Below are 27649 nucleotides of genomic sequence, written 5' to 3'. Positions count from 1 at the left end.
TGTGTCTGGGTCTCTGTTGGTAGGCTCCCAGCTGGGGCGCTGTTAAGGAGATAGCAATCTGCAGAGCACGGGCCAGCGCCAGCCTCCAGCTTGTTTGCGCTCAATCTGTGGGTCAGCCTCAGAGAGAGGATGGTGGCCTCTCCTCCTTTCCCTTGTCTGCTTCGTTGCAGCCAGTCCACCTCTTTCCCTTTTCTGTTGCTCTCTACTTTGCAGCTCTTTGCTTTTGTTCTTTGCCACTTTCTTCTTGTTTCTTTGCACTTTTCTATTCCTTTCCCTCTATAGAAATGACTTGAAGGAAAGGATTGCGTTGCTTTTTACCTCCGTAGCAATCATTGTTAGACTACTTTTCCTCTCATGGGTCACTCAGCTTCACTTAAAAACTCTCATGCCTTAGCTTCATTGGCAAGGACACGTTTGCTGCGTCGTTGGCTTTTCCTTCCCTCCTTCACTGATTTTTGGCACGCAGCTTGGAGGTGGTGCCGAGACATGGTATGTATGTGCAAGTGTGTGCACCCCTTAGGTGTGCACAGTATGCAGTGTAGTTGGAGACATGGGGCATGGATGACGTCATCTTGTGACTGAGCAAATGTCTCTCACTAAGGACTTTTTAAAACATTAAGTAACTAAAATGTTTTAAGTGAAAACACTATCATTTTGTTTTTTCCATGAGAGTTTCTCATATGCCAGTTGCAATAGTCTTCATGTAATGTTACAGATAAACATCACTAAAAATGGATCAAGTCTGGGCATTATAGAAGTTTCTTCTTGAGGCCGGGCGCGGTGGCTCATGCCTGTAATCCCAGCACTTTGGGAGGCCGAGGCGGGCAGATCACCTGGGGTCAGGAGTTGAAGACCAGCCTGGCCAACGTGGTGAAACCCTGTCTCTACTAAAAAATACAGAAACTAGGCGTGGTGGTGGGCACCTGTAATCCCAGCTACTCAGCAGGCTGAGGCAGGAGAAACTCTTGAACCCAGTGGGGGAAGTTGCAGTGAGCCGAGATCACACCATTGCGCTCCAGCCTGAGCGACAAGAGCAAAACTCCATCTCCAAAAAAAAAAAAAAGAAATTTATTGGGTTAAAGTTTGGAGAAGTAATGTTACTAATGCATTTCACTGAGCTACCATGAGGTGGTACTGTGTCTTAGTCAATTTTTGTATTTATCCCCAAAGGATATATTTTACATCTTAATATGAAATTTAGTAAGTAGTCAAAAGAATTGTATGAAGATGACATTTTTGTTCTTACCTGATGACTTAGCTCCTCTGCAGCAGCTCTCGAAACTGCACGGGAACTCCTTAACAGTTTTCTACAATGACATTTTATGTCTTCACTCTTCATTCTACTGAAACCACTCTTACAGCGTGAGGGTAGAGTGTTTTAATAACTAGGATTTCTAAATATAGGAGTAGTGGTTTTTGAGGACAGTCACTGACTGTATTGTGAGCAGTGGATGTGTTTTTCTTTTACAAAGCGCCCTTGTGGATGAATTAAAGGAGAGTATATTCCCAGTCGTCCGTATCTTACTACAGCACATCTGTGCCAAGGTACCGTTTGCCTTAGTAATATTAATAACATGGAAGTATATCACGTGTGAAGATAAATGTGTGTGTGTGTGTATGTGTGTGTATTTGTTCTTGGGAATGATTCTGCATTATTACTTAAAGTGGTTTTATTTAATGTTCACTAGATGGTCCGCTAGACAAAAGTGTTCTATAAAAAACAAAAAAACTTTATTTTGGAAAAATGTTGATCATACACACAGAAACAGGGAAAATAGGATGGTGAACCACCACATACCCATCACCGACTTCCACAGTTTTGTGTCACTTAAACCCTACCCCACATCCCCCAACATGTGTATACTGGATTGTGTTTTGAAGCAAATTCCATCATATCCTTTCACAGTAATTCCTTAATATTATCAAATATCCAGTGTTCAAATTTCCATGATGATCTCTTACATTTTTATAACCATTTAGACAAATGATTCTTAATTTGAACCTTATGAAACCTGGGGATCTAAAAACTCGCTGAAATTGTATACTAAATTTGTATGTGCATTTTTCTGGAGAGATGGTTTATAGATTTCCTTTAGATTAGTTTTCAAGGGTTCTAAAACCTAATATTTATTAGTCATTTACCTAACATTTAAAGGTCATTGCACTAGTTGTACTCACTGATTTTCAACTTGTATTACAAAATATGTTTCAGCCATCCTGCGGGTGGATGTTGGTTGGTCAACTTCTGTTTTTGCTTTTCAGGTGGTAGATAAATCAGAGTATCGTACTTTTGCAGCCCAGTCCCTAGTCCAGCTGCTCAGTAAACTTCCTTGTGGGGAATACGCTATGTTCATTGCCTGGCTTTACAAATACTCCCGAAGTTCCAAGGTAGGAGATAGCTCTGCATAAAACCTTGGGTCCTTTTTAAACTCTTTTTAAAAGGGTCTTTTTTTCTAGGTCTGAATGAGGAGGGTTCTTTGGTTCTTACTCCTATCTGATGGCAATTCTTATGATCTTGCTTTACCAGATCCCACATCGGGTTTTTACTCTTGATGTTGTCTTAGCTCTGTTAGAACTGCCTGAAAGAGAGGTGGATAACACCCTCTCCTTGGAGCATCAGAAGTTCTTAAAGCATAAGTTCCTGGTGCAGGAAATTATGTTTGATCGTTGCTTAGACAAGGCGCCTACTGTCCGCAGCAAGGCACTGTCCAGCTTTGCACACTGTCTGGAGTTGACTGTTACCAATGCGTCGGAGAGTATCCTGGAGCTCCTGATTAACAGTGAGTATGGCGACTGTTGGGACAGGAAACCGGTCTTGTGCTCATTGAGAAACAGACTTCAAGGGAATCGTTCTTTTCTGTGGCAAAAGTAATAGGTATGGTATGATCTATTTTTACTCTCAAAACCATTTTTAGTATATTTTGTTGCCAAATAACTTTTTAAATAGGCAAGCCTGATACATTTGCAAGGCCTTTTGAAAGGATTTCAGGTATTCATGTCTGAGAGGTGACATTGGTGGCTACCTTTACTGTTGCTTTGCATTCGTCTTATTAGGACGAATCTCCGTTTCAGTGCATACCCAAGGAGAACGTTATCAGTTGTCAGCAATTTAGAATCTGTCTGCCTTGTCTTTGAGCCTAATTATCTTGATTTTGATTCCTCTGTGAATATTTACTCAGTTTATGATACTGACTTCTTCCTTCTTATCTTTCTTCTTGTTTTTAGGTCCTACATTTTCAGTAATAGAGAGTCACCCTGGTACCTTACTGAGAAATTCATCAGGTAATGGATCAATACATTTTCAAATATTGAATGATTATCTTTTAAAAATTTGTGGAATATTTAAAATGTTTTTCTTACCTCCTTATTTACCTGCTTTAACATTGTACTTTTTTCATCAGAGAAGTTGAAATTCATTTCAGTAATAATAACTTAAATGAGTAACGTGCCCTGCTAATGTTATTAAAAGTGTAACACATTTTTAGCTTAAGGACTGTAATTTTTTTTTTTAAAGCTTTTTCCTACCAAAGGCAGACATCTAACCGTTCCGAACCCTCAGGGGAGATCAACATGGACAGCAGTGGTGAAACAGTTGGATCTGGAGGTATGTCAGATTTTATCACTGTCAGATAGGTAATGCTGCTGGATTTCAGATAACCGTAAGTAGAGTCTAAAACCTTGGATTTTTTTTTTTTTTTTTCTGATTTATTCACCCCTAAGAGTTGAAACAGCTGGCTGGGTGTGGTGACTCATGCCTGTAATCCCCTAATCCCAGCACTTTGGGAGGCTGAGGCCAGCGGATCACTTGAGCCCAGGAGTTCAAGACCACCCTGGGCAACACAGCAAGACCCCATCTCTTAAAAAAATATATAAAAATTAGCTGGGCATGGTGGCACGCGCCTGTGGTCCCAGCTACTCAGGAGGCTGAGGTGGGAGGATGGCTTGAGCCCAGGAGTTCCAGGCTACAGTGAGCTGTGATCATACCACTGTACTCCAGCCTGGGCGACAGTCTGTTTAAAAAATAAAAAAATGAAAATAACACTGTAGGGCAGTCTGCTTTTTTGTACCAACTTAGTTACTAAATAGCTGCATGATCTAGGGTATGCCTGTCGTTTTCCAGTTGTAACACCCTCCCATCTTTCCCAGACGACTGTTGGGAAAGTCTGTAGAAACAACATTTAGGAAAGTGATTTAAAGAGAGAGACACAGATAAGAGAGAGAAAGAGATGTACATAGAGGATTAATTACATAATTGGGTTTATTAATTTATTCAATAAACCTTGATCTGGTCCTTCCCAATGCGTTCCAGAAATTGGAGATGCACAAGTCTGTGAGACAGAGCTCCATCTCTTAAGGAGCAGTGGAGAGACAGGTGCTTGTGCACAGAAGTGTTCTCATATATACACTTGTACACACACACGTATGCGGAACACTGAGATAGGTGCCGAGACGCACAGAAAGCGCCCTGAGGATGATTACATTACTGCTTTTATTATTCAGCCTAGAAGGTCAGCCTGAAATTAGGTTCGGGAGGCTAGGTATTAGCATGTATTACTCAAATCCAGAACAATAACTGCATTTATAATAAACAGGTTTTCTAAATGTTGTAGGAAAATGTACTCTGGAAAAATGCTGAATGTTTGTGTTGGCTCCAGACTTCGTCTAAACAGGTTATGGGTTTACTGTGGCACAGACTTTTTCAAGCAGTATCAAGTTGAGGTGATTTAATGATGCTTAAAAATTATGAAAGTTCGGAGACGCAAAGAGCCCATGTTTCCAGTGTTTTGTTCATAAGCTGAAAGGACATATATTGTTGGCATTAATAGTACTTTAAAAATTTTGTATAGTCACTTAGATGCCACGCACTTTGCTCTCTTTGCTTTTTTTTAATTAAGGTAGAGTTCACACACCATAAAATTCACCATTTAAAGTGTATAATTTAGTTGTTTTAGTATAGTCACAAGATTGTACAGACTAATTCCAGAACATTTCATCAGCTGAAAAATAAACCCCGTAGACATTAGCAATCACTCCCCATGCCCCTTCCTCCTACCACTGGCAACCACTAATTTTCTTTCCTTATAAAATTGCCTGTTCTGGGCCAGGCGCGGTGGCTCACGCCGGTAATCCTGGCACATTTGGAGGCCGAGACGGGAGGATCACGAGGTCAGGAGATCGAGACCATCCTGGCCAACATGGTGAAACTCCGTCTCCACTAAAATACAAAAAATTAGCTGGGCATGGTGGCACACGCCTGTAGTCCCAGCTACGCAGGAGGCTGAGGCAGGAGAATCGCTTGAACCCAGGAGGGGTTGCAGTGAGCCAAGATTGCGCCACTGCACTCCAGCCTGGCGACAGAGTGAGACTCTGTCAAAAAAAAAAAAAAAAGAAAAAAAAAGATTGTCTGTTCTGGACATGCCACATAAATGCAGTCATGTACTATGTTGTCTTTTGTGTCTGACTTCTTTCACCTATAGCATGTTTTCAAGGCTCATTCATGTTATAGCATCTATCAGTACTTCATTCCTTTTTGTGCTGAGTAATAGTCAATTATAAGGATACACCACATTTTGTTTATCTGTTCATCAGTTGATGAACATTTGGGTCGTTTTCACTTTTTGGCTATTGTGACTAATGCTGCTATAAGTTTCTTGTATGAGTTTTTGTATAGATGTGTGGTTTCATTCCCTTTGAGTGTATACCGAGGAGTAGAACTGCTGGGTCATATGGTAACTCTATATTCAACATTTTGAGGAACCACCAAACTTTTTCAAAGTGGCCACACCATTTTACAATCCTGCTAGCAACATATGATAATCCCATTTCTCTGCATTCCTGCCAACACTTGCCATGTCTGTCTTTTTTATTTTAGCCATCTTTCTGGGTATGAGGTGGTATCTGCTTGTGGTTTTTATTTACATTTCCCTAATGGCTAATGATGTTGAGTAAATTTTCATAAGCTTATTGGCCATATAAATACGTTTTCTTTGGAGAAATGTCTATTCAAGCTCTTTGCCCATTTTTTAATTGGGTTATCTTTTATTTTTGAGTTGAAAGAGTTATTTTTATATATATACCTTATCAGATATATGATTTTTAAAGACTTGTCCCATTCTGTGGGTTGTCTTTTCAAATGGTATTCTATGAGGCACAAAACATTTTAATTTTGATGAAGTCCAATTTATCTTTTTCTTTTTTTACTCGTGCTTTTGGTATCACATAGCTAAGAAATCGTTGTGTAATCCAAAGTCACAAAGATTGACTTCCGTGTTTTCTTCTAAGGGTTTTATAGTTTTAGCTCTCACATTTAGGTCTTTGATCAATTTTCAGTTAAATTTTGCATATGGTGTGATATGGGGGGTCCAGCTTCACTCCTTTGCATGTGCCTATCCAGTTGACATAGCACTGTTGCTTTCAGCCTGTTCCTTCACCTGTGAGTGTCTTGGCACCCTTGTAAAAAAATCACTTGACTGCCTTGTATAATAAGCTCATGAGCTTATTTGTGTGCTCTATATTCTATATTAATGGAATTTTATTTCATTAATCTATATGTCTGTCTTTGTGTACCACATTGTGTTGATTGCTGTTGTGTTCTAGCGTAGGAGAGGGGAAGTAACTTTTTCTTCAGTCCTCATGAGTTCTTCCTCGGGATGGATCCCTGTAACAAGATAAACAAGTTTATTAACGTGTCTAGTGCGTGTTATGTGGGAGAGATCTCAATGCAAAGTAACTCAGGGCTTAGAACTCTACTTGCATAACACAAAACACCATATCCAAAAAATGCTGGCAGCACAGTACACTGGAGACTCTCTGTTGTCCCCTTTTGATGGGAGCTACTCTCGCTGCCCAGCATCGTGAGAGTGTATCATCCTGCACGTCACTAGCTGGGAAGTGAGCAGAATTCAAAACTCAAAGTATGGTTTGAATGTGCATTGCTGTCACATTATTGCAAAATCAGAAAATCCTAAGTCAGGGACTGCCTGTATGTGGGAGGAAAATAATGGAGTGAGTTTTGTGAATTGCTCTGGGCTGATAAGGGTCTAGAGACCCCGTGTGTAAAGGAGAATTTATATACTGCCCATAGGAAGAAAAGGGAAAGGATAGACAGAGCTTTTTCTCTGTTTGCTGCTGCTTTTTAATTGTCTGCTTTAACTGTCTTCCCAGAAATAATTTTTATGTCAGAGTCATATTTTGGCATTAACATAGTGTCCTGTGATAGTCAGTTTTTTTTTTTTAATTTATTATTATTATACTTTAGGTTTTAGGGTACATGTGTGCAATGTGCAGGTTAGTTACATATGTATACATGTGCCATGCTGGTGCACTGCACCCACTAACTTGTCATCTAGCATTAGGTATATCTTCCAATGCTATCCCTCCCCCCTCCCCCCATCCCACAACAGTCCCCAGAGTGTGATGTTCCCCTTCCTGTGTCCATGTGTTCTCATTGTTCAGTTCCCACCTATGAGTGAGAATATGCGATGTTTGGTTTTTTGTTCTTGCGATAGTTTACTGAGAATGATGATTTCCAATTTCATCCATGTCCCTACAAAGGACATGAACTCATCGTTTTTTATGGCTGCATAGTATTCCATGGTGTATATGTGCCACATTTTCTTAATCCAGTCTATCATTGTTGGACATTTGGGTTGGTTCCAAGTCTTTGCTATTGTGAATAGTGCCGCAATAAACATACGTGTGCATGTGTCTTTATAGCAGCATGATTTATAGTCCTTTGGGTATATACCCAGTAATGGGATGGCTGGGTCAAATGGTATTTCTAGTTCTAGATCGCTGAGGAATCGCCACACTGACTTCCACAATGGTTGAACTAGTTTACAGTCCCACCAACAGTGTAAAAGTGTTCCTATTTCTCCACATCCTCTCCAGCACCTGTTGTTTCCTGACTTTTTAATGATTGCCATTCTAACTGGTGTGAGATGGTATCTCATTGTGGTTTTGATTTGCATTTCTCTGATGGCCAGTGATGATGAGCATTTTTTCGTGTGTCTTTTGGCTGCATAAATGTCTTCTTTTGAGAAGTGTCTGTTCATATCCTTCGCCCACTTTTTGATGGGGTTGTTTGTTTTTTTCTTATAAATTTGTTTGAGTTCATTGTAGATTCTGGATATTAGCCCTTTGTCAGATGAGTAGGTTGTGAAAATTTTCTCCCATTTTGTAGGTTGCCTGTTCACTCTGATGGTAGTTTTGCTGTGCAGAAGCTCTTTAGTTTAATTAGATCTCATTTGTCAATTTTAGCTTTTGTTGCCATTGCTTTTGGTGTTTTAGACATGAAGTCCTTGCCCATGCCTATGTCCTGAATGGTAATGCCTAGGTTTTCTTCTAGGGTATTTATGGTTTTAGGTCTAACGTTTAAGTCTTTAATCCATCTTGAATTAATTTTTGTATAAGGTGTAAGGAAGGGATCCAGTTTCAGCTTTCTACATATGGCTAGCCAGTTTTCCCAGCACCATTTATTAAATAGGGAATCCTTTCCCCATTGCTTGTTTTTCTCAGGTTTGTCAAAGATCAGATAGTTGTAGATATGCGGCGTTATTTCTGAGGGCTCTGTTCTGTTCCATTGATCTATATCCCTGTTTTGGTACCAGTACCATGCTGTTTTGGTTACTGTAGCCTTGTAGTATAGTTTGAAGTCAGGTAGCGTGATGCCTCCAGCTTTGTTCTTTTGGCTTAGGATTGACTTGGCGATGCGGGCTCTTTTTTGGTTCCATATGAACTTTAAAGTAGTTTTTTCCAATTCTGTGAAGAAAGTCATTGGTAGCTTGATGGGGATGACATTGAATCTATAAATTACCTGGGGCAGTATGGCCATTTTCACGATATTGATTCTTCCTACCCATGAGCATGGGATGTTCTTCCATTTGTTTGTATCCTCTTTTATTTCCTTGAGCAGTGGTTTGTAGTTCTCCTTGAAGAGGTCCTTCACCTCCCTTGTAAGTTGGATTCCTAGGTATTTTATTCTCTTTGAAGCAGTTGTGAATGGGAGTTCACTCATGATTTGGCTCTCTGTTTGTCTGTTGTTGGTGTATAAGAATGCTTGTGATTTTTGTACATTGATTTTGTATCCTGAGACTTTGCTGAAGTTGCTTATCAGCTTAAGGAGATTTTGGGCTGAGACAGTGGGGTTTTCTAGATATACAATCATGTCGTCTGCAAACAGGGACAATTTGACTTCCTCTTTTCCTAATTGAATACCCATTATTTCCTTCTCCTGCCTAATTGCCCTGGCCAGAACTTCCAACACTATGTTGAATAGGAGTGGTGAGAGAGGGCATCCCTGTCTTGTGCCAGTTTTCAAAGGGAATGCTTCCAGTTTTTGCCCATTCAGTATGATATTGGCTGTGGGTTTGTCATAGATAGCGCTTATTATTTTGAGATACGTCCCATCGATACCTAATTTATTGAGAGTTTTTAGCATGAAGGGTTGTTGAATTTTGTCAAAGGCCTTTTCTGCATCTATTGAGATAATCATATGGTTTTTGTCTTTGGTTCTGTTTATATGCTGGATTACATTTATTGATTTGCGTATATTGAACCAGCCTTGCATCCCAGGGATGAAGCCCACTTGATCATGGTGGATAAGCTTTTTGATGTGCTGCTGGATTTGGTTTGCAAGTATTTTATTGAGGATTTTTGCATCAATGTTCATCAAGGATATTGGTCTAAAATTCTCTTTTTTGGTTGTGTCTCTGCCAGGCTTTGGTATCAGGATGATGCTGGCCTCATAAAATGAGTTAGGGAGGATTCCCTCTTTTTCTATTGATTGGAATAGTTTCAGAAGGAATGGTACCAGTTCCTCCTTGTACCTCTGGTAGAATTCGGCTGTGAATCCATCTGGTCCTGGACTCTTTTTGGTTGGTAAGCTATTGATTATTGCCACAATTTCAGCTCCTGTTATTGGTCTATTCAGAGATTCAACTTCTTCCTGGTTTAGTCTTGGGAGGGTGTATGTGTTGAGGAATTTATCCATTTCTTTTAGATTTTCTAGTTTATTTGCGTAGAGGTGTTTGTAGTATTCTCTGATGGTAGTTTGTATTTCTGTGGGATCTGTGGTGATATCCCCTTTATCATTTTTTATTGCATCTATTTGATTCTTCTCTCTCTTTTTCTTTATTAGTCTTGCTAGTGGTCTATCAATTTTGTTGATTCTTTCAAAAAACCAGTTCCTGGATTCATTAATTTTTTGAAGGGTTTTTTGTGTCTCTATTTCCTTCAGTTCTGCTCTGATTTTAGTTATTTCTTGCCTTCTGCTAGCTTTTGAATGTGTTTGCTCTTGCTTTTCTAGTTCTTTTAATTGTGATGTTAGGGTGTCAATTTTCGATCTTTCCTGCTTTCTCTTGTGGGCATTTAGTTCTATAAATTTCCCTCTACACACTGCTTTGAATGCATCCCAGAGATTCTGGTATGTTGTGTCTTGGTTCTCATTGGTTTCAAAGAACATCTTTATTTCTGCCTTCATTTCGTTATGTACCCAGTAGTCATTCAGGAGCAGGTTGTTCAGTTTCCATGTAGTTGAGTGGTTTTGAGTGAGATTCTTAATCCTGAGTTCTAGCTTGATTGCACTGTGGTCTGAGAGACAGTTTGTTATAATTTCTGTTCTTTTACATTTGCTGAGGAGAGCTTTACTTCCAAGTATGTGGTCAATTTTGGAATAGGTGTGGTGTGGTGCTGAAAAAAATGTGTATTCTGTTTATTTGGGTTGGAGAGTTCTGTAGATGTCTATTAGGTCCGCTTGGTGCAGAGCTGAGTTCAATTCCTGGGTATCCTTGTTGACTTTCTGTCTCGTTGATCTGTCTAATGTTGACAGTGGGGTGTTAAAGTCTCCCATTATTAATGTGTGGGAGTCTAAGTCTCTTTGTAGGTCACTCAGGACTTGCTTTGTGAATCTGGGTGCTCCTGTATTGGGTACATATATATTTAGGATAGTTAGCTCTTCTTGTTGAATTGATCCCTTTACCATTATGTAGTGTCCTTCTTTGTCTCTTTTGATCTTTGATGGTTTAAAGTCTGTTTTATCAGAGACTAGGATTGCAACCCCTGCCTTTTTTTTGCTTTCCATTTGCTTGGTAGATCTTCCTCCATCCTTTTATTTTGAGCCTATGTGTGTCTCTGCACGTGAGATGGGTTTCCTGAATACAGCACACTGATGGGTCTTGACTCTTTATCCAATTTGCCAGTCTGTGTCTTTTAATTGGAGCATTTAGTCCATTTACATTTAAAGTTAATATTGTTATGTGTGAATTTTATCCTGTCATTATGATGTTAGCTGGTTATTTTGCTCGTTAGTTGATGCAGTCTCTTCTTAGTCTCGATGGTCTCTACATTTTGGCATGATTTTGCAGTGGCTGGTACCAGTTGTTCCTTTCCATGTTTAGTGCTTCCTTCAGGAGCTCTTTTAGGGCAGGCCTGGTGGTGACAAAATCTCTCAGCATTTGCTTGTCTCTAAAGGATTTTATTTCTCCTTCACTTATGAAGCTTAGTTTGGCTGGATATGAAATTCTGGGTTGAAAATTCTTTTCTTTAAGAATGTTGAATATTGGCCCCCACTCTCTTCTGGCTTGTAGAGTTTCTGCTGAGAGATCCGCTGTTAGTCTGATGGGCTTCCCTTTGAGGGTAACCCGACCTTTCTCTTTGGCTGCCCTTAACATTCTTTCCTTCATTTCAACTTTGGTGAATCTGACAATTATGTGTCTTGGAGTTGCTCTTCTCGAGGAGTATCTTTGTGGCGTTCTCTGTATTTCCTGAATCTGAATGTTGGCCTGCCTTGCTAGATTGGGGAAGTTCTGGATAATATCCTGCAGAGTGTTTTCCAACTTGGTTCCATTCTCCCCGTCACTTTCAGGTACACCAATCAGACGTAGATTTGGTCTTTTCACATAGTCCCATATTTCTTGGAGGCTTTGCTTGTTTCTTTTTATTCTTTTTTCTCTAAACTTCCATTCTCGCTTCATTTCATTCATTTCATCTTCCATCACTGATACCCTTTCTTCCAGTTGACTGTGTCGGCTCCTGAGGCTTCTGCATTCTTCATGTAGTTCTCAAGCCTTGGTTTTCAGCTCCATCAGCTCCTTTAAGCACTTCTCTGTATTGGTTATTCTAGTTATACATTCTTCTAAATTTTTTTCAAAGTTTTCAACTTCTTTGCCTTTGATTTGAATATCCTCCCGTTGCTCGGAGTAATTTGATTGTCTGAAGCCTTCTTCTCTCAGCTCGTCAAAGTCATTCTCCGTCCAGCTTTGTTCCGTTGCTGGTGAGGGACTGCGTTCCTTTGGAGGAGGAGAGGCGCTCTGCTTTTTAGAGTTTCCAGTTTTTCTGCTCTGTTTTTTCCCCATCTTTGTGGTTTTATCTACTTTTGGTCTTTAGATATACCTAATGCTAGATGACAAGTTAGTGGGTGCAGTGCACCAGCACATCTGTACATGATGGTGATGTACAGATGAGTTTTTGGTGTGGATGTCCTTTCTGTTTGTTAGTTTTCTTTCTAACAGACAGGACCCTCAGCTGCAGGTCTGTTGGAGTACCCGGCCGTGTGAGGTGTCAGTCTGCCCCTGCTGGGGGTGGTGCCTCCCAGTTAGGCTGCTCGGGGGTCAGTGGTCAGGGACCCACTTGAGGAGGCAGTCTGCCCTTTCTCAGATCTCCAGCTGCGTGCTGGGAGAACCACTGCTCTCTTCAAAGCTGTCAGACAGGGACATTTAGTCTGCAGAGGTTACTGCTGTCTTTTTGTCTGTGCCCTGCCCCCAGAGGTGGAGCCTACAGAGGCAGGCAGGCCTCCTTGAGCTGTGGTGGGCTCCACCCAGTTCGAGCTTCCCGGCTGCTTTGTTTACCTAAGCAAGCCTGGGCAATGGCGGGTGCCCCTCCCCAAGCCTCGCTGCCGCCTTGCAGTTTGATCTCAGACTGCTGTGCTAGCAATCAGCGAGACTCCGTGGGTGTAGGACCCTCTGAGCCAGGTGCGGGATATAATCTCCTGGTGCGCCGTTTTTTAAGCCCTTCCGAAAAGAGCAGTATTCGGGTGGGAGTGACCCGATTTTCCAGGTGCCGTCTGTCACCCCTTTCTTTGACTAGGAAAGGGAACTCCCAGACCCCTTGCGCTTCCCGAGTGAGGCAATGCCTCGCCCTTCTTCGGCTCGTGCACGGTGCGCGCACCCACTGACCCATGCCCACTGTCTGGCACTCCCTAGTGAGATGAACCCAGTACCTCAGATGGAAATGCAGAAATCACCCGTCTTCTGCGTCGCTCACGCTGGGAGCTGTAGACCGGAGCTGTTCCTATTCGGCCATCTTGGCTCCTCCCCGCTGATAGTCAGTTTTAAATCAGGAAGTATGAGTTCTCCTTCTGTCCCTTTGTTCTTTTTTAAAATTAGTTTGGCTATTCTGGGTCCCTTGTATTTCCATATGAATTTTAAGATCAATTGCCAATTTCTGCAAGAAAAAAAAAGCCATCTTGGATTTTGATAGGGATTGATCTGTACATCAGTTTGGGGAGTGTTGCCATGTTCATTTGTTAATTCCTCTAATCCATGAACACCAGATGTCTTTTTATTGCTTTAGGTCTTTAATTTGTTTCAGTGATGTTTTGTAGTTTTCAGTGAACAATTGTTGCTCTTTCAATTTTGTCCTAAGTGTTTTTATTCTTTTCAATAGTATTGCAAATTAAATTGCTCTCTTAATTTCATTTCTGAATTGTTCATTGCTAGTTTTTACAAATTATTTTTGATAATTGATCTTCTGTCCTGCAACCTTGCCAAACTCATTACGAGCTCTAATGATTGTTTTGTGGATTCCTTAGGATTTTCTTGATATAAGAACAAGTCATCTATAAATAGAGGTAGTTCTACCTCTATCCTCTCCGATCTGGATATCTTTCATTTCTTTTTCTTACCTATTTGTTGACAAAAAGAGTCAAGCTCTGTAAAATGTTTGAAGACATTTATTCTGAGCCAAATGTGAGTGACCATGGCCCGTGACACAGCCCTCAGGAGGTCCTGAGAACATGTGCCCAAGGTGGTTGGGTGCAGCTTGGTTTTATACACTTTAGGGAGGCATCAGACATCAATCAAATACATTTAATAGATACACTGGTTTGGTCCCAAAAGGCAGGACAAGGTGGGGAGGGTTCCAGCTTATAGGTAGATTTTAAATTTTTCTTGTTGAAAATTGGTAGAGTTTATCTAAGGAACTGGGTTCAATAGGAAGGAATGTCTGGGTTAAGATAAAGGATGGTGGAGACTAAAGTTCATTACTGCAGAGGAAGCCTTCAGATAGTAGGCTTCAGAGAGAATAGACTGTAAATGTTTCTTATCAGACTTAAAGTCTGTGTTGATGTTAATGCTGGAGGGTATAATGAGGCATGTCTGAACCCCACTTCCCGTCATGGTCTGCACCAGTCTTCAGGTTAAATTTTAGAGTGCCCTGGCTGAGGAGGAAGTCCATTCAGATGGTTGGAGAGCCTTAGAATTTTATTTTTGGTTTACAGTCTGTGGAATGATGTTGAAAAGAAGTCAAAGAGTAGACTTCTTTGTCTTTTTTCTTTACTTAGGGGGAAAGCTTTTGGTCTTCACTGCTGAGTACGGTATTAGCTGTGAGGTTTTTAGGATGACTTTCATCAATATGAGGAAGTTTTCTTCCATTTCAAGCTTGCTGAGTTTTTATCATGGAAAGGTGTTGGAATTTGCAGATACTTTCTCTGCATCTATTTTGAGATGATTGTGTGGTTTTCTTTGTTCTGTTACCATGCTGTAATTTACATTGGTTGATCTTTCACAGGTTGACGACATTTCATTCCTGGGATAAATCCCAAGAATGGTTGTATCTTGCTGGATTTGGTTTGCTGGTATTTTGTTGAGAATTTTGGTGTCATATTCATAAGGAACATTGGTCTGTTGTTGTATTAAGCCATTCTTGCATTGCTATAAAGAAATACGTGGCCAGGCATGATGGCTCATGCTTGTAATCCCAGCACTTTGGGAGGCCAAGGTGGGTGGATTACTTGAGGTCAGGAGTTCGAGACCAGCCTGGCCAACATGGTGAAACCCCATCTCTACCAAAAATACAAAAATTAGCTGGGCATGTGGCGGCTGCCTGTAATCTCAGCTGCTTAGGAGGCTGAGGCAGGAGAATCACTTGAACCCGGGAGGTAGAGGTTGTGGTGAGCCAATATCACGCGACTGCACTGCATCCTGTGCAGCAGAATGAGACTCTGTCTCAAAAAAAAAAAAAAAAAAAAGATGTGAGACTGGGTAATTTATCAGAAAAGTGATTTAATTGGTTCATGGTTCTGCAGGCTGTACAGAAAGTATAGCACTGGCATCTGTTTCTGGGGAGGCCTTAGGAAGCTTAGAATCATAGCAGAAGGCCAAAAGGGAACAGGCGTTTCACATGGTGGGAGCAGGAGAAAGAGAGAGAGTCAGGGGGAAGGTGCCACACACTTTTAAATGACCAGATCTCACAAGAACTCACTCAGTATTGCTGTCCTGAAGACAGCACCAAGCTGTGAGGGATCTGCCCCAGTGATCCAAACACCCGTACCAGGCCCCACCTCCAGCACTGGGTGTTACAGTTCAACATGAGGTTTGGGTGGAGACAAATACTCAAAACTATGTCAGTTGTTTTCTTGAGGTGTTTGGGTTTTGCTATCAGGGTAGTTCTTACCTAAGGTGAGCTGGAAAGTATATTCTTTTCTGTTTTTTGAAAGAGTTCATGAGGGGTTGTTGTTCATTTTTGCTTTAACATTTGTTAGAATTCTCCAGTAAGTGTCTGGTCCTTAGGGAGCTGTGTGTGTGTGTGTGTGTGTGTGTGTGTGTGCGCGTGTGTGTGTGTGTAAAGTATTTCTGATTACTAATTTAGTTTCTTTTTCTTTCTTTTCTTTTCTTTTTTTTTTTTTTTTGAGATGGAGTTTCGCTGTTGTTGTCCAGGCTAGAGTGCATTGGCACAGTCTTGGCTCACTGCAACCTCCGCCTCCTGGGATCAAGCAGATCTCCTGCCTCAGCCTCCCGAGTAGCTGGGACTACAGGCACCTGCCCCCACGCCCAGCAAATTTTTTTGTATTTTTTGTAGAGATAGGGTTTCACCATGTTGGTCAGGCTGGTCTTGAACTCCTGACCTCAGGTGATCCACCCACCTCAGCCTCCCAAAGAGCTGGCATTACAGGCGTGAGCCACCGTGCCCAGCCACTAATTTAGTTTCTTTACTCGTTACAGGTATATTCAGATTTTCTATTTCTGTTTGAGACAGTTTCTGTAGTTTGTGTCTTTCTAAAATTTGTCATTCTAAAAATTTGTTTATTTTATGTAGGCTACTTAATTTGTTGGCATAAAATGTTCATAGTATTCCTTTGTAATCCTTTTTATTTATGTAAGGCTAATAATAGTAATGTCCCTCCTTTCTTGATTTTAGCAATTTCAATTTTCTTTCTTATTTTCTTCGCCAGTCTAGCTAAAGGTGTATTAGTTTTGTTAATCTTATCAAGGAACCTACTTTTAGTTTCATTGATTTTTCTCTATTGTTTTCCATCTTTTATTTTTTAAGCTGCCTTCTTATATATAAGCAGTTCCCAAAGTGTGTTTTGGGAACCCTCAGGGGTCCTTGAAGTAAAAATGAATGCAGTGTTCATTTGCCTTCCACACTCTGATTTTCTCACGTATATTGGAGTTTTCCAGTGGTCCCATGACTTATCAAATTGCAACAGATTGCAGGTAGAAACAGAGATGAGAATCCTGTTTAATATAAGCCAGATGAGAGGTAAGCTGGCTTATATTAAGCCAGACATTTTAAAGTTGGCAAAACTCTAAAACAATGCCATTCTTTTTTTTTAAAATGGGGTCTTGCTGTGTTGCCCAGGCTGGACTCGAACTCCTGGGCTCAGGTGATCCTCTGATCTCAGTCTCCCCAGTAGCTGGGATTATAGGCACATTCCACCACATCCAGCCTTTTCACTATTTTTTGTTTATTTGTTTTGGAAAATATAGTTATTTTTTATGAAAAAGTACTAACAGTAACATATCTTGCTATTTTAAAATGAATTGGTAAGTATTTTTACAATTCTCCGTTTAAATTTCTGATTCTAAGTATTAAAAGATATAATCTCTTTGGGGTCCTCAGTAATTTTTAAGAATATAAAGAAGCCTCAAGGCTGGGCGTGGTAGCTCACTCCTATAATTTCACTGCTTTGGGAGGCTGAGGTGGGAGGATCACTTGAGGCTAGGAGTTCGAGACCAGCCTGAGCAACACAGCAAGATCCTGTCTCTACAAAAAAATAAAATAAATAAAAATTAGCATGGTGGCTCATGCCTGTATTCCTAGCTACTTGGGAGGCTGAGGAGAGAGGATTACTTCAGCCCAGGAATTTGAGATTGTAGTGAGCTATGATTGTACCACTGTACACCACCCTGGGCGACAGAATGAGACCCCTGTCTCATAGAAAAAAGTCTTCAAGTCAAACATTTTAAAGCTGCTGTTATATATTACCTCATCAAATCTTTAAAATAATCATATGGGTTAGATACTCCTATTTGTAGCTAAACAAAATGGAAGAGATAAATAATTCATTCACAATTTTAGAGGTAGGGGCCGAGATTTAAAACCAAATTTTTAATATTCCAAAGTTTATATGCATTACAGTGAATACCTAATTATTCACATTTTCTTCTTTTTCCACACTGTAATTTCCTAGGATTTAAAACAAGCTAGTGAGTCTTTAAGATGAGTGTATTTTCTGGGTATTGTGTGGTGAAATGTTAGCTGCTGTGTGACTTTTCTCTGGCTGTGGTGACCCTTTGGTATTCCCTCTACAGAAAGATGTGTCATGGCAATGCTGAGAAAGAGGATCAGGGATGAGAAGACCAACGTTAGGAAGTCTGCACTGCAGGTGCGAGTTTTCTCTGCACATTTTTTTTTAAGCACTAAAAACTTGGAAATGCAAAGGAATATTTTTTAAACTCTTAGGCCATATTCATTACTTAATTTGCTTTTCGCTGAACTGTTAGTTGACCCTGATCCTGTTATATATGAGTCATAGATGAACTGGAAGATATTTTATTTTTAAGCTTTCCTATAGGGTTTCTGATTTTTTTAAGAACCACAAATTTATATCCTTAATTTGTTTAGAATAGGGATTCTTGACCTAGGGACCATGGGTGGATTTTAATAGGTTCATAAAATTGTTTGTAAATATTTGTTTATATAAAATTTGTTTTTCTCTGAGAGAGGCCTTAGCAAATTGGATTCTGAAAAATGGGATGTTGTGAGGAGGAAGGTTGGATCCATGACCCCAAAATGTTAAGAACCATAAACTTAAAGGAAGTGTTCTTTTGTTAACAGTTTATCTTTGTCAGTTGATGCTATGCAGTTATCACTTCATGTTGCGTATATGCCTTCTAGGTATTAGTGAGTATTTTGAAACACTGTGATGTCTCGGGCATGAAGGAAGACCTGTGGATTCTGCAGGACCAGTGTCGGGACCCTGCAGTGTCTGTCCGGAAGCAGGCCCTCCAGTCTCTTACTGAACTCCTTATGGTGAGAGGCAGGACATTATATATGTAATGCATGGTATTTTATATTAAAAGTAATTCCACACAGTAATTACCTGCTGCTAAATGTTAAGTTGACCTTTAAAAACTCTACTAAGTCCACTGTAGAACTGTACAACATAAGGGAGGAGGTATTTTTTAATTATGTATGATAGACTGTGCTTCCTATTAAACATAATTAGGAACTAATGCTAGGGAATGCCAATTGTTAGCCCTTTGTTCACTTTATGATGATGATGATGATTTTTTTTTTTTTTTGAGACAGAGTCCTGCTCTGTTTCTCAGGCTTGGAGTGCAGTGGCACAATCTCAGCTCACTGCAACCTCTGCCTCTCAGGTTCAAGCAACTCTCCTGCCTCAGCCTCCTGAGTAGCTGGGACTACAGGCAGGTGCTGCCACGCCTGGCTAATTTTTGTATTTTTAGTAGAGACAGGGTTTCACTATGTTGGCCAGGCTGGTCTCGAACTCCTGACTTCAGGTGACCCGCCTGCCTTGGCCTCCCAAAGTGCTGGGATTACAGGCATGAGTGACTGCACCCGGCCCTTTTCTTCACTTTAAATCTCACACAGAAAAATAAAATTTAAAATTGATTTGGTTAAGCTAGAGGCCTAGATTAAATTTAGTCAATTAGGGCATAGAGAGGTGATATTGCCAAAAAAGCAGACTCACAAGTACTATATTTAATTTACTTTTGTTTACTAGTTAGCATTTTAGTCAAAGAATTTTAAAAGCATGTTATTTCTTTATTTCATGATAGAAGGCATTAAGCAATGCATATTTTGACTTTTTCTGTCAGCATCTGTTCTAATTGCTCTTTGGGATATTTATTATTTGCTCTTGATTTTTAATGACCAAAAAAGTACTGATTTACTCGTAGCTACTAGTAAAATAGTGACTTTAATGTATGAGTTTAAAATTTTGGTTTGCACTGATTTACATTAAGCTGGCTTTGCTTTTGTATATTTTTTGATTTTTTTTCTTTTTTCACTCTATGGTCTATTTGCAGTTGAATGTGTGATTATTTTTAACATCTCAAAATGTTGATCACAACTTCCCTGACTTGTATTTAGACCTTCTCATGTCATAATCTTTCACTCCTAAGGCTCAGCCTAGATGCGTGCAGATCCAGAAAGCCTGGTTGCGGGGGGTGGTCCCGGTGGCGATGGACTGCGAGAGCACCGTGCAGGAGAAGGCCCTGGAGTTCCTGGACCAGCTTCTGCTGCAGAACATCCGGCATCACAGTCATTTTCACTCTGGGGACGACAGCCAGGTCCTCGCCTGGGCACTTCTTACTCTCCTCACCACCGAAAGCCAGGAGCTGAGGTAGGTTAACTGTGTGACCTGTGGACTCTGGGGACGACAGCCAGATCCTCGCCTGGGCGCTTTTTACTCTCCTCACCACCGAAAGCCAGGAACTGAGGTAGGTTAACTGTGTGGCCTGTGTTCCCTGTAGAAGAAGGCCGTAGGACTTTGTGTTAATAAATTTCTGCTGCTGGTCCTTGAAAAATCAGCTTTCCAGATTACTTAGTATATGTGAAGATTCAGTATTGGTCTCTGTTTCCTTGACTTACTTCAAATCTCTTAGATATTTTTATCGACTGTATGTTTGTTACACCTTTTTGGTCACTTCCTTTGCATCTGTCTGACGCTTTCCAGTTTCGGATTGGTGTCTTAATATGTAATAGACATCACTGATGGAAATACATATTAATATCCCCTTTCCCCAATACTGGTTATCATGAAGGATGACTTCCTAGCTCCTGCAAGTTAAACTGTTTTTAACACCTTATTGGATTAATTGACTTAACTAACGCTGCAGGCTTTTTCCCCTTTGATAACATTTACTGAACATACACTGTACAGTGAATATTGTATTTAGGAGTTAGGACCTGTGATGGAGGAATCATCATGCGGTAGAAAGAAAATAGATTTAGTATCAAAAAATGCCATTCTCCAGCCTTGGCAAAAATCACTTTTCTCTGAGCCTTAGTTTCCTGATTTGTAAGAGCAGCCATTGTACTCTAGGATCTCTTCATGTCTCTTTAGGTATTACAGCTTTATGCCTGAAAAAATGTGTTCATTCAGTAAAGGTTTTCTCAGTACAGGTTGAGCATCTGTAATCCAAAAATCTAAAATCCAAACATGCTCTGGAAGCTGAAACTTTTTGAATGTCAGCATGATGCCACAAGTGGAAAATCTCACACCTGACCTCATGAGATGGGTCACAGTCAGAGTGCAGGCTCAAACATACAGCCTGTTCAGCATCCCCAAGCGAAAAATAAAATCACCTTCAGGCTGTGCATAAAAGGTGTATATGAGACTTTGGTCCCATCCCCGGGATATCTTGTTAAGTATTTGCAAATATTCCAAAATCCAAAACACTTCTGGTCCCAAGCATTTCAGATAAGTGATACTCAGCCTGTACCCACCCTGTGCTTTCCTGAGATTTCTAGAAGGGAGAGATTTAGCCAATAATAGAGTCTACTGCTTTTTTACTTTTCTTAGAGATACCTCCTTATGCACGCTCAGTGTATTAATTCATGTTAATGTAATGAAAGGTAGTAGTCATTCTTTGCAAAAAAGCAGGAGAGGCCTTCTACAGCTCCTGAGAAGCTGTTGGGAGGTTTTAAAATTTATTTTTCTTTATAAAAACTTTTGTATTGAAGTGTAGCATGTCTGGAAAAGTATACAAACCATAAAGTCAGTAAATATCACAAAGAAAGTATACCTGTGTGTAACCACCATGCAATCTCTGTTTATCATCGTAGGTGATAGCCACCTGTGCCCAAGTTGGCTAATACTTGAAAAAAAGTGGCCCAGAACTCATGTGCTGCACATTTTTTGAAATTACTCTTGACTTCTGATTTCATGGCAACTCTTCTTATTTTCCAGTGTTGCTTAAAATTTTGTCTTATTTTTGGTATTCGTTTATTTCAGAGGTCTTTAAGGAGACATTAAAACAAAGAAACGTGGGCTCATTTTGAAACCTGGAATCAGGTTGTGGATGAAACTGCTTAAGGAGATTATAAAATGAGTAAGAAAAAATGCAAGTTTAGAAGAGGAACCTTGCAGAAGATGTGCATTGAAGGCTTCAGCAAAGGAAGATAGCCATGTCAAAAAGAATTCAGAAGTATGAAGAGGTAGAGGAACAACTAGGAGAAAATTATTCAAATGGAAACAGGGAGTGAGGATTTCAAGCGAAACAAGTAGTCGACAATTCTAAATGTCTCAAAAACATTTCAAACAAAACTTGTTCACATAATTCACATCAACCAGATTATTCAACATACCGGGTAAAATAAAGCCATATTGAGACTAGCAGAAAACCAAGGGTGTTTATCGCCACTACCCCTCCACTAAAGGGCCATCTATGAAGGATGTACGTCAGGCCAGGCTATAATCCCAGCACTCTGGGAGGCTGAGGCGGGAGAACTGCTTAAGACCAGGAGTTTGAGATCATCCCTGGCAATGTGGTGAGACCTTGTCTCTACAAAAAAAAAATAGCCATTTGTGGTGGCGCATGCTTGTAGTCCCAGCTACTTGGGAGGCTGTGATGGGATGATCGCGTTAGCCCAGGAGGTGGAGGCTGCAGTGAGCCGTAATCGCACCACTGCGCTCCAGCCTGGGTGACAGAGCAAGACCTCGTCTCAAAAAAATAAAAAGGATGTACTTCAGAAGGATGGAAACTGAATTCAGAAGGGAGGAATGAGAAGGAAAGGTTGCTAAGAAATCGATAAACACATAGATAAATCTAAATTAAGCATAGCCATTAAAAATCAGTAACAACAATGATATGAGGATGACTAACTGGGATGACTGAAAGCAAGGTGAAGCAAAATTATAAAAAAGGTATGTAGGATGAGCTGGAGGGTGCATTTACTTGCATTTCTAGCATTGGATAGGAGGAGACTAGAGATGCTGATTAGCATTAAACTCGAGTCAACACTGCAGACAACCAGGGATAATCGTATGTAACTTCTGAGCCAGCAGAACAGAAGTAACACTGAAGAAAGTTCAGTGCAAGAGAAGGCAGAACAGAAGTGAGGTTAAAAAATGAGAAGGAAATAAAAAGCATGGTATATCGAAATCATAAAATAAAAGGGTGAATTAATCCAATAGGTCAGTAATCTCTATAAATGTAAATGACTTTCATTTAACAGTTAGTGGACAAAATCTTTGGATATAAAAACCAAAATCCAACTACATACTGTTTATAAGAGCCACACCTAAAATAAAATTACCAGAAATGCTGAAAGTAAGAAAAAGGTTACTAGAAAAATAATGCAAAAAGAAGGCTGTATCAAATAGAATAGAATAGAATTTAAAATAGAGTCAAATAGAATTTAACGGAAAATGTCATCAGTTGTAAAGAAAGTTACTTATAATGATAAAGGAATTATACCTGGAAGAGGTATGTGTTCCTAAAGGATATGTATAAAACCCCATGCCCAACAAGCACACATTTCTAAGCTTATGTGAACCATTTATAAAAATTGATTATGTACAACTTCATAGAGTCAGTCTTAAATATCAACAGTTCTGTATTAATAGGATAATGTTCTCTGAGCATTATACAATAAGTAGTAGAGGAAAACCTCAAAAAAGCATTTGAAGAATTAAAACAGATACTTCTAAATAACTCCAAGGTCAAAGACCAGTGAATTGGAAGATTTTTGGAACTGAATACGTGCCAAAACTTGTAAAATGCATTTAATGGAGTACTTAGAAGGAAATGTGTAATGTTAAATGTGTATTAGAAAAGGAAAAGGACTGAAAACTGGTGAGCTAAAGGTTCAATTAAAGAAGTTACAAAAAGTCATTGAATAAACGAGGAAAAGAAATGCTAAAATTTAGAAATTTAAAAACTGGGAAAGAAAAACAGTCTTCAAAATGCCTAATGGAAAAGATAAACTTCTGCTGAAATATGACAAGAAAAAAGGTACAAATAAATAATATTAATGATGAAATGGGTGATACAACTACAAATGTCTTGGTCAGTATACATTCAAAAACAGAGTATTCAGAATGTATTAGTATTTTTTAAAGGGCACAGTTCTATATAGGCATTTTTTAGTCTAAAGTTTTAATTGATACAGCTCTTTGTATTAATTTGCTAGGGCCACCATAACAAAACAGCACAGAGTAAGTGGCTTGAACAACAGAAATTTATTTTCTCACAGTTCTAGGGGTAGAAATTTGAGATCATGGTGCCAGGAGAGTGGGTTTCTCCTGAGGCCTCTCTCTTTGGCTGTGACCTCACGCACATCCCTGGTGTCTCATTCTGTGTCCGCATTTCTTTTTATAAGGATACCCTTTGTGTCCGGAATTTATTCCTTCTGGTGGGTTCTTGGTCTCACTGACTTCAAGAATAAAGCCACGGACCTTTGCAATGAGTGTTGCAGCTCTTAAAGATGGTGTGTCCAGAGTTTGTTCCTTCAGATGTTCAGATGTGCCTGGAGTTTCTTCCTTCCAGTGGGTTCGTGGTCTCGCTGACTTCAGGAGTGAGGCCGCAGACCTTTGTAGTGAGTGTTACAGCTCTGAAAGGTGGCACGTCCGGAGTTGTTTGTTCCTCCTGGTGGGTTTGTGATCTCACTGACTTCAGGAATGAAGCCGCAGACCCTTGTGGTGAGTGTTACAGCTCATAAAGGCAGTGCGGACCCAACGAGTGAGCAGCAGCAAGATTTATTGTGAAGAGCGAAAGAACAAAGCTTCCACAGCGTGCAAGGGGACCTGAGCGGGTTGCTGATGCTGACTCGGGTGGCCAGCTTTTATTCCCTTATATGGCCCTGCTCATGTCCTGCTGATTGGTCCATTTTACAGAGTGGTGATTGGTGCATTTACAATCCTTTAGCTAGACACAGCATGCTGATTGGTACGTTTTTACAGAGTGCTGATTGGTACATTTACAATCCTTTAGCTAGACACAGAGTTCTGATTGGTGTGTTTTTACAGAGTGCTGATTGGTGCATTTATAATCCTTTAGCTAGACACAGAGCACTGATTGGTGCGTTTTTACAGAGTGCTGATTGGTGCATTTACAATCCTTTAGCTAGACACAGAGTGCTGATTGGTGTGCTTACAATCTTCTGGCTAGACAGAAAAGTTCTCCAAGTACCCACTCGACCCAGGAAGTCCAACTGGCTTCACCTCTCACCTTGAGCTTGGGTTAGGGCCCACCCTAACAGCCACGTTTTAACTTCATCACCTCTGTAAAGGCTCTATAGGAGGGAATGGTAGAGGTAATGAAAGCTGAGCCTGAGGTTTGGAGGAATTGGAAGAGGAAATATTTTATTCAACTGAACAAACATATTTTGAGGACTTCATTTTCCAGGACTGGTTACAAGTGCTGGAGATTCACAGAATAGTTCAGTGCACTTCCTCTACTCCAGTTGCTCTTGGTCTAGTGAAATAGACAAAAGCAAGTCACAATTTTAGTGGAAAGGGAGCTACGGGAGAACAGAGGAAGGGCATATGGCATTTTGGTGATTATTTCTTCCTCTTTTTCCTCTTCCTGTCCTCCTCCTCTCTCCTTTTAGCTTAGGATGGCTCCCCGAAGTAGTGGCAGGGGCAGAATATTTGGGGATGTGTAGGAATTAAGCAGCCAGAATAGTAAGGGTTACCAGGAAGGAAACAGTCATGCAAAAGCTTAGAGGCCAGAAGGCTCTACAGAATCTCAGGAAAATGCCTAAATCAATTGCCGTTGACTGAGGTGTGGAGAGCAGAGGTCGGGCAGGTCGACGACGGAGGGACTGCTGGAGATGGAAGCCCAGCTTCAGCTTGAGTGCTTTATCACATCTCAGTTGGGAGCTCTTGGTAATGCATGAGGTCATCCAGAGTTAGGTTGGAGATAAGAGGACTAAGAATAGAGCTTTTCAAATCAGCGATTAGTTATTAGGAGGCAGGAATTAGTTAAAGGAGACGAAAAGAGATCCAACTGGTGGACCAGAGTCTCAGTGCAAAAGTAGTCAGTAACCTCTGGTGGAGGCCATGGAGATGGGCCTGAAGCATGGCCATTGGTTTTGGTACTAAGACAGAAGTTAGTGTGTTGGGTCACAGTCTGCCCAGGTGGAGAATGGCTGTGGCCCTTAGCTGGGCTGGGAGGCTGGCTGGGAGTGGAGGGCTGGGAGTTGTCAAAGAGGAGCCAAGTTTGAGATTTCTGCAAGTTCAGAGGATTTTTTCCCCATTCTGTTGGCTACATATAATAAACATTACTTAATATTTTATATAATTATTTTTAAATAAATTTAAAAATACTTGTTCATTGCTTATGTCTTGTGGTATTTGGACATAAATCAGACATAAATCATGTTGTAAACTGACTGTAGTAAGACTTGACATCTGTGGATGGATTTTTAATCAATAACTGATATATTCACAAAACTTCATTTTATATGCATATGCTTATTATGGTATATAGATGTGTTTATTTTGTTACAGTTACTTTGTTCTGTAAGCTTTGAGAATTTCCCTTTTAAAAACAATTTAATGAGGAATTCCTGATGTTCACGTGTGTGTATGTATGTGTATGTGTTTTCCCAGAAGTCTAAGAAAAATTAATCAAGGGAAGAAGTGTATTTTTCTCTTCATTTAAATATATAATATGGCATTGTCTTATGAGTCATATGATCCCACTCAGTGACTTGGGAAGAAGTAAAGTAAGAGATAGTTCTAAAACAACAGTGACGGCCAGGCACAGTGGCTCACAACTATAATCTCAGTACTTTGGAAGGCCAAGACAGGAGGATGGCTTGAGCCCAGAAGTTCAAGACCAGTCTAGACAACATAGTGAGACCCTGTCTCAAGAAAGACAGACAGAGAGAGAGAGAGAGAAATTAGCCAGGTATGGTGACCATGCCTGTAGTCTCAGCTACTCTGGAGGCTGAGGGAAGAGGATTGATTGAACCCAGGAGGTGGAGGCTACACAGAGAGCTGTCATCGTACTACTGTGATCCAGCCTGGGTGACAGAGTGAGACCCTGTCTCAAAAACTAGTAATATAACACAAATACTTTAGTACATCAGAAGCATTGTTTTTTATTTTGAAAAGGTTTGAAATATCTATTTCTGAGTGGTATTAAGTTATTGCATATTTTAGTTCATTTAATGTCATGATATTTAATTGTTAGGTTGTCATTTACAATCCTGCCATTTAGTCCCAGCTACTCGTGAGGCTGAGGCTGGAGAATGGTGTGAACCCGGGAGGTGGAGCTTGCAGTGAGCCGAGATCGCGCCACTGCACTCCAGCTTGGGCGACAAAGCGAGACTCCGTCTCAAGAAAAAAAAAAGAAAAAAGGACAATGTTACTAATTTTTGTCACTATAACTGTGTAAGCTCTGGATGTATCTGTAACTGACCCCATGCAGTTATGTAGAAATTTTGGAGGGGGGGAGGATAAGAAGAGTCTCAAATGAATTGTGAAATTTTACTCTTTACTTTAAGAAATATTTTATGGGGAAAAATGAATATAACTGATTGTAGAATAATAAAAATTTAAAAGATACCTAGTTTGGTATCAGACACGCCACTAATCAGGAACGTCTGCATAAAAGTTTCACGCACCACATGAGTCCTGGAGCAGCAGAAGTTGATACCCTTTCAGTGAGGTGCTGATCTGAGTCATTTTGTGTATTTACAGTTGCAATTCTGCTTTGCTATCTTTTTTTTTCCAGCCGATATTTAAATAAGGCTTTTCATATCTGGTCCAAGAAAGAAAAATTCTCACCCACTTTTATAAACAATATAATATCTCACACTGGCACGGAACATTCGGCACCTGCCTGGATGCTGCTCTCCAAGATTGCTGGCTCCTCACCCAGGCTGGACTACAGCAGAATAATACAATCCTGGGAGAAAATCAGCAGGTTTGTATCTTCTAATTTAGCCAGTAATGACACTGAAGAGTCTTAGAAACAAAGCCCAAGGCTTAAGGAAGTGGGCTTTTTCATAGCTATTCATATACAGAGACCTTCTGTTTAAAACCTGGTATAAAAACAAGCGTGAAAAAAATAAGAATCATGTTTAACCCATTTCTCCTTTGTCCAAGTACATTAAGTGCCTTGATGTTCCCACAGCTTGACTCCTAAGCCATGCTACCTACCCTGCTTCC

At 40.2% G+C, this 27649-nt stretch overlaps 1 protein-coding gene across 1 annotated transcript in view; it reads left to right on the top strand.

The window, feature by feature from the left end:
* The window catches only part of NCAPD3 (non-SMC condensin II complex subunit D3), a 77660-nt gene that overhangs the window by 18893 nt on the left and 31118 nt on the right, over nt 1-27649 (top strand). Inside the window, exons 10-18 of the mRNA XM_024255163.3 lie at nt 1473-1545; nt 2263-2388; nt 2528-2780; nt 3226-3282; nt 3515-3604; nt 17811-17884; nt 18397-18531; nt 19647-19867; nt 27213-27404. Coding sequence (XP_024110931.2) covers nt 1473-1545; nt 2263-2388; nt 2528-2780; nt 3226-3282; nt 3515-3604; nt 17811-17884; nt 18397-18531; nt 19647-19867; nt 27213-27404 — 1221 coding nt within the window. The remainder of the gene's footprint in view (nt 1-1472; nt 1546-2262; nt 2389-2527; nt 2781-3225; nt 3283-3514; nt 3605-17810; nt 17885-18396; nt 18532-19646; nt 19868-27212; nt 27405-27649) is intronic.

Source organism: Pongo abelii, chromosome 9, assembly GCF_028885655.2.
Source record: "Pongo abelii isolate AG06213 chromosome 9, NHGRI_mPonAbe1-v2.0_pri, whole genome shotgun sequence".
NCBI classification, from domain to species: Eukaryota; Metazoa; Chordata; class Mammalia; order Primates; family Hominidae; genus Pongo; species Pongo abelii.
This window is presented reverse-complemented; position numbering and strand designations above follow the sequence as displayed.